The sequence below is a fragment of the Oryzias latipes genome, chromosome 13, assembly GCF_002234675.1.
Source record: "Oryzias latipes chromosome 13, ASM223467v1".
NCBI lineage: Eukaryota > Metazoa > Chordata > Actinopteri > Beloniformes > Adrianichthyidae > Oryzias > Oryzias latipes.
In genome coordinates this window covers 15,081,692-15,088,625 of record NC_019871.2, presented here as the reverse complement: position 1 = coordinate 15,088,625, position 6,934 = coordinate 15,081,692, and the positions used below count along the sequence as shown (strand labels likewise).

The following is a 6,934-nucleotide window of genomic DNA, read 5'->3' as shown; positions in this document are numbered from 1 at the left end:
AAATAAGTCAAAGAAGAAGGAGCTTGTTCAATGACATCAGTATGTTTCATGTTTCAGACACAGATTGTTGTACTCACAAGATCACTGTGACATAGTCTACTTTTATACCAATACTCTAGTCTTTTGGAGGTAGACGTAACCAGAGCGCGCGCACTTTTTGGAGCCAGACGCGGGTGTAGCGCAGAACGCATCACTTTCCTCTTGAATGAAACGGAGTCTGCAGTTTCCATGCGCACTAGCGATGCGTCGCACCTTTTACTCCAAATGCTCACCTGATTTCCTTTCTCCGCTGCCACACTCATACGTACTTGTGGAAGTTCAATTCTCTCTTTACGCGCTGCTGTAAAGAGTCTAAAAAACATTTTTAAGTTGTTTGAATGCTGAATATCCCAGCGCAAGCATCTTCTTTTTGCACCTTCAGAAAAATAATGAGAAAAAGAATTTGCCCTTGGACTTGGAACTTGGATAATATCGCGAGCGTTGTGTGCGTAAAACAGATCATTTGGATTTTTTATTCTAATTAGTACGTAGAGCTCATCTCTCCACTTAGGCGCATCATTAGGAGACCGGGGGTGGGGCGACAGCAGTCTGTCCCGGTGAGGGGAGGAGAGGAGAGAACAGGCAACCAAGGCGGTTCTTTCGCGGCTGCTCGTTTCTGGGAGCTGGAGAGTGCGGGACCAGGGCTGGAGACACCCCCAGGGAGAAAGAGCAGAACCAGTCCAGCACGGACCTCGCTTGGCCGACCGCTGCGCCGTGCAAGTTGGGGACTGCACAACATTCCTATGAAATATTACAGCTTTTAATGGCATGTGGCTTGTAACTTTACTTCTGCTGTATTCTGTGCAAGAAGGTAGGTTTTATTTGAGTGTTTTAAGAATTGCATGCTTGCTTGTCTTCGTTCCCTCGCAGTACTGAAGTTAGCAGCGCATGTTGATTAACACGTCTGGGTGATGATTTTTGTGGCGCCAAAAAAACCAAAGTGAAAAGGGAGACGCAGGGCTGCCAAATTAAACCGCAGATCTTTTTCTTTTTTAACTTTTTAAAGGTTTTGATGAGATACTTTCCCACCTTTTTCTCCCAGCGCGAGCGCCCAGGTTTATCTTACCCCTCCAACCCCTCAGTGATAATCTGATCAGATCAGAACAATTAAAAGCACAGGTTTATCGTGCGCATTTAATCAACCATCGTGTTAGAGGGCTGACCACAACGACAATCTCAAAGAGGTTTGAAGTGGGCATAAAATTGCATTTTGCGGCGATGAAAATCGCATCTGCATTTTCCTTTTGCATGTTGAATATGTGGAGGTGTCATGAATATGGAGGCTGTTGAATAGGAGATGAGGCTGATAAGGATCTCCAGGCGGTGCGCACAGATGGAGGGGCAGCGGATAGATCGCTGCTGGCCACATCTGTGGACTGCTTACTCGTTATAGGGTCCTGAAAAAGAAGGAAAAGTTTGAAGGATTTTCAGACTTTCTTTTCTGTCCTGTTGCACCACAAAGATAAAAGTGTGTGTTTGTGCGTCCGTGCTCGCTAGTGTGTGCGAGGGGGAGGGAGAGGAAGAGGCGTCTTGTTATAGATAAACCAAAAAACATTCAGTTTTTTCTTTTTTCTTACGTTCTTGTTTAAATGAATGCATATCACGATGCGCTTGAGTGTGCATGGAATGGATGGCACAATACTGCAACATAGGTCAGTTCATTTTATTTGAGAGGTGTAAACTGATGCTTAAGCACAATATAATATTTCAAATGTAAAAAGGGATGCTTTGGATCCAATATTGTTTCAGATAAATACAGGAGTGCTTGTGTGCAGACGGAGTTCTTATCACCCCGGCTCTAATTATTCATCCACCATTTTCTCCGCCACCAGATTCTACTGATTGGCTTTGCTCTCAATACTGCAGATGCAAGATAATGACTCATTTGCCTTTAACACGTATACGCTTTTCTGTCACTTTGCAAGGGATTAGTGAGTTCGTTAAACGAGTAGGACTTTGTTTTATTTATTCTATTAAATACATGTTGTGGAGAGGTTTAAAGTGGAAGATTAAATGGCAAGCAACATTTTTCAGTTGTCTATGGTAGTTTAAGGCTCTCCTTTATGGGTTAGTGTGGCTGCTGGATGTTAGTCGCCATCATTGGCCTTGGCAGTGCCCTCTGCCAGGCTGCAGCTGCGGCTGGGACGTCTGTGTTGTTTTTGTTGTATGTAATTGGATTACAGGGTCTATTTCAATTATACGCACTGTACATCGCCCCTTCTCGTGAATGAACGAGATCTGTCTTGTGTGTGAGTGTGTGTGCATGTGTGTGCGTGTCCTTGTGGCGGATGGGGGGGGGGGGGGGCGTTAATATGTATGTGTGTGTGTGTGTGTGTGAGTGAGTGAGAAAGGGGGGGGGATGCTACAAACAGCCACTGGAGCGGAAAGAGTGCTTGAGATGGGAGAGATGTAGATAACGCAGTGGAAAACAAACTTCTATTTTCCGTTGCTTTCAAATGCGTCCTCCTCATTTCGCACGAATTAACTGCATCGAAAGGTTTCAGTTGTTTGCTGTGTCTTAGGGATTTTTGTTTTTTTAATATGTGAATTTTGAGGGAGATGGAAAGATCTATTATCATACATGCATATGCATCAGTACTGCGTATTTTCTTTGCTCGGCTGCACCTCCCATATAGAACGACGCACAGTTTTCTGCTTATTATCAGAGAGAAAGATACCCCCCTATTATTTAAGTTTATTTTTTTATTTGCGTTTGTTATGCCATCAATTAAATATTCATGAGGTCATTGCTGGCCGTTCGTTGCTTGAATTTGGCTGCATTTCAGCACACCTGCACCCATTAATGCAGAGAGGGAGGGTTCTGTGTGTGTGTGTGTGTGTGTGTCTGTGTGCGTGTGTGTAGTTGGGGTGGGGGTTGGCTGGATGGATGGAATCCTGCTGGGGAGGTGTGTGCGTGTGAAGGGGGGCACACTCATTCCTCTTTGTCATGATTTGGGAGGCTGTCTGTCATTTTAGGAAAATAAAATGGAGATTAACTCAGTGGAGGGCTGTGTGGGAATCTTTTTTTTCCAGGCCTGACAGGCCAGAACAAGGCCCGGAAAACAGAAAAAAGACCTAAATGATTCGAGCATTTAATGTAATTTTAGATCATTTAGGGAAGTGAGCGCGTCTCTTAGACTGCCATTTTAGGGATTTTTAGGCATTTGTGCAGATTTCAAAGAAAACACCATGTGGTGTTGAGATGGAGGAAGAGCTCTTTTTTTATAATTATTTAATCAATTAATGGGATTCCGGTTCCAACCAGTTTCGGCCGACATCGCCACTGCAAGAGATGGGCTTTAACTTGCCATCAAACTCCTCATGTGCTTCAAAACACAACATTAACAATGTCTTACTTTATTTTCTTTATATTATTTTTCAACAGCAGTCTTTAGTTTTATTCCCAAAAGTCTGGCATCTTTTAAACCTTGTCAGTTGAAGCATAACATAATTTCCCACATTACTGACTTTTAAATATATTTTGGCAAAAATTTAGATAAGAAAAGTTTTGTTTTGTTTTTTCCTCCCTGTTCAATAAAATTGCACGATTCTGAAAGTGACCTCCAGTGTCTGATCTGCGCATAGAAGGCTGCGGTAATTTTGGAAACGACATATTTTCAGACCAGAGAGGGGCTTGGAGGGGGAGCCCAGTGACTAAGAATGAGTCAGACTGGTGGTTCTTTTTGGAGACACTCACAAAGCAGGCTATCGGATGTTTACTGGGGTTTGGAAAACGGACACAAGTGGATGATGAAAATAGGAAACACCTTTGTAGCTGTTGCAGATGTGCAGCAGCCACATTACAGGAGTGTACTTTCTTCTTGTTTTGCTTTAAAAATTGCTTTTATTTCACCCCAAAATCGTGTGAGTACATGGAAATGCGAGAGGTTCATTTTCTACGAAATATATCAAATGTCTCGTCACGATGCGCATTTCCCCAAATTTAACCATAAACGTTCCAACACTTCAATCAAGGTGCAATTCCTGCAACTTGTCATTCTCAAGAGAAGTTTTTTCAATTCCTTCACGGTTTAGTGAGAGAAGCCTGTATTCATGCTGCACGCGTTTGTAGCCATGGGCGGCACAGCAGACACGTCCACGAACAAGTCATTCTGTCTCACATTCTGTGTGAACATTTTGTTTGTTTTGAAACACGTTAACTTAGTTGGCCAGTTAGTGTGAAGTGATGACTTAAGTTCTTGTGATGGGGAAGTGAAGGCACCACGCGTTTAATCACAAAGAAAAATAAAAGTCTCACTCAGTTGGAGAGGACATTTTTCCTTTTTTTCCATTAAGTGAACTGGAATGCTCCATGAAGTACTTGGTTAGAGGGAGATCCTCCTGCAGGCCAGTTCCCTGTTGGCTCATATGTCATTTTTAGATCATTTGTAACCTGGCGCCACGTTGTTACAGTTGCTACAAAGACAGGGAACTTGAGAGCCCTCAACAGGTCCAACACGCAACAGTGTGGTCTGCTGGAAAGGTGCGTGCGCTGTCCTTTCCGCATGCGCAGCCAGCTTAAGACCTGGGTCTTAAATGACAAAAATGGAGCAAACAAGAGCAAATAAATTGCTCTCCACTGTCACTTGTCCTTCTTTTTCTCTCCCTCTGTCCTGCTCAGTGTCAAACCATTTATGGCTCCGTCTCAGAGCGAGCGAGAGAAAAACCACAATTCTGGCGCTCACTTCAACAGCAGAGATCAGCCTTTTGAAGTGGGAGATGTGGATTTTCAAAAGCTGAAATGGCTGCCTGATAAGTTACTGACACTGAACAAGCTGCATATTTGAGTTGTTTTACTTATTTATTTCATTTAAGTCATATAACGTCCCACGTGTATATATTTTAATTTATGGAATAATCATCTAATAGGTCATCATTTTTAACAACCAGAAACAGAGTCCCATCGCATAACCCAATCTAGACATGTGGAAGGATACATGATCATCTCTTTCTGTTGATTATATATTTTACCTTTAGAATTGTGTCATTTTTAAGCAAATTTATTGTGAAGGATAAATCAATTTGCTTGCATTATCATGAATCAGTGAATCTCTGTGTGCATATGTGTCTGTCAATGTGAATGGATCTAGAGGAGATAAGAAGCTGCATTATGCATAGTGGTTCAGCATATAGGCAACATCCTTGTTTCCCCACCATCCATATCCATGCACCATTCTCACATCTAAAAACAGGGAACATTTGCAAATTTACTTGGAGAAAGGTTTACCTTAAAAAACAAACTGGAAGGAAACAAAAAAATAAAGTAAAGGTTGAGAAAAAAGGGAAAAAAAAAACTTTACCCTGTGGAAATATGTTTCTAAATCACTTTGACCTTCATTGTAATCAGTGCATCTAGCCTTGAAGAAGGGAATCAAAATACAGTTCATGAATGTATTTAGGACAAATTCTGGAGCCCACAAATGCATTTTCTCCTTGTTTCTTGCTGCAGAAAGGAAGAAAAGGAGAGCTAGGACAATAAAAGGGCTCTGGTTGAACCAGAGGTTAGATGTTGCACAAATAAAAAGAAATACAGATTTTTGTTTTCCACCTTTACAAATGAAGCTATACATTTGTTTTTCGGTATTTAACCAAATAATGTCTGTGGGCAGTTCCAGTCATTCTTTAAGTACTGTGTTGTTTAAGAGTTATTATTTACGATAGTTTGTCCTTTGAAATCCAACATATATCTATCCTCTCCTATCTGCCCAGATCATTTTTTTAATAATTACAAAATAAAGGCAATCCTGCAGAAAAACAACGTCAACATTAACAACAGATTTTTTGCTGATTGCACTTGATAAGCGTTTTGTGATTACCTTACAGGTTTACATTAGTTTCATGTTTTCAGCTTTAAATTGATCAATGTCAGAAGTAAGTCGATATGATCAAAACAGCCTGTCCTACAGGAGTCTGTAATTAGTGCATGGTAGAGCAAGAGAGTGCTTCACTGCATTTGGTCACTGTCTTTGTGTCAATGCGTGTTTATGTGTGTAATTCCAGTGACCTGAATTTCTGTTGCACGACACAGTGAGCAGCCAGTCTCAAACTATTAATTTTTTGGGAATTTGGACACTATATCATCATCATTGTTAATTTCATGGAAAATGACATGTTGGGTTTGTTTATTCTTGTGTCGGTTTTAGTTGTAAGAACTTTAAGAGAGTTTTCATCTGAGGAACCGTCATATAAGGCTCACACTAAAGTCTTAAGGGAATTGAGATACAAGTAGAGGCCTTTAGCATCTCGACAGTATGGGTTTTCTGACTGCTCTGACCTTGAGGGTACCTCTTGTGCCATAACTGACAAATGACAAACATTTCCTAATATTTTTTGTCACTAAATGATTTTCAAATTGATTAGCTCTGATGTTTGTTCTTGACTGAACACTTTTTTTCACACCTTATTTTATAAAAAGACCTATTTTCACTTAATCTTTATTCTAGCAAGACCAGGGACTTAATAATTTAATTTATTTATTTTTTCACATGAAGATTCTTAAAATGGGAATAACACGAATAACACGTCTGTAATTATTTATTTTGGTCACTGATATGCATCCCAATGCATACATTGCTGTTTTAACAATTTGGTAGCTTTTCCAGTTCCTTACTTTCTGTGTGTTGTGATGCTCTCCATGGTGCTGAAATCAGACAGCCTCACAGCCTTTGAGAGGGAGTGACATAAAATCAAATAGTGGGTAGGTCTCAAGTTGACCTAAATTCATATTTTTGAGTAGAACACCTGCTTCAGCATTATGTTTCTACCCCCTTGACATCTATACCTTGCCGTTGCTTTCACAGCCTGTACTCTTTTATTTTCTTTTTTGCTGCTCACCTCCCTGTTGTCGGCTGCTTATTTTGACTTTAAAAACAAGGCCAACTCTTCAGCATCAACC

General features: G+C 40.9%; 1 protein-coding gene across 1 annotated transcript in view; it reads left to right on the top strand.

The window, feature by feature from the left end:
• The first annotated feature begins 226 nt into the window (after positions 1-226).
• Positions 227-6,934, top strand: part of LOC101165578 (Down syndrome cell adhesion molecule-like protein 1 homolog) — a 102,516-nt gene continuing 95,808 nt past the window's right edge. The window contains exon 1 of the mRNA XM_020708264.2: positions 227-850. Within this exon, the coding sequence (XP_020563923.1) occupies positions 808-850 (43 nt within the window). The 5' untranslated portion in view covers positions 227-807. The remainder of the gene's footprint in view (positions 851-6,934) is intronic.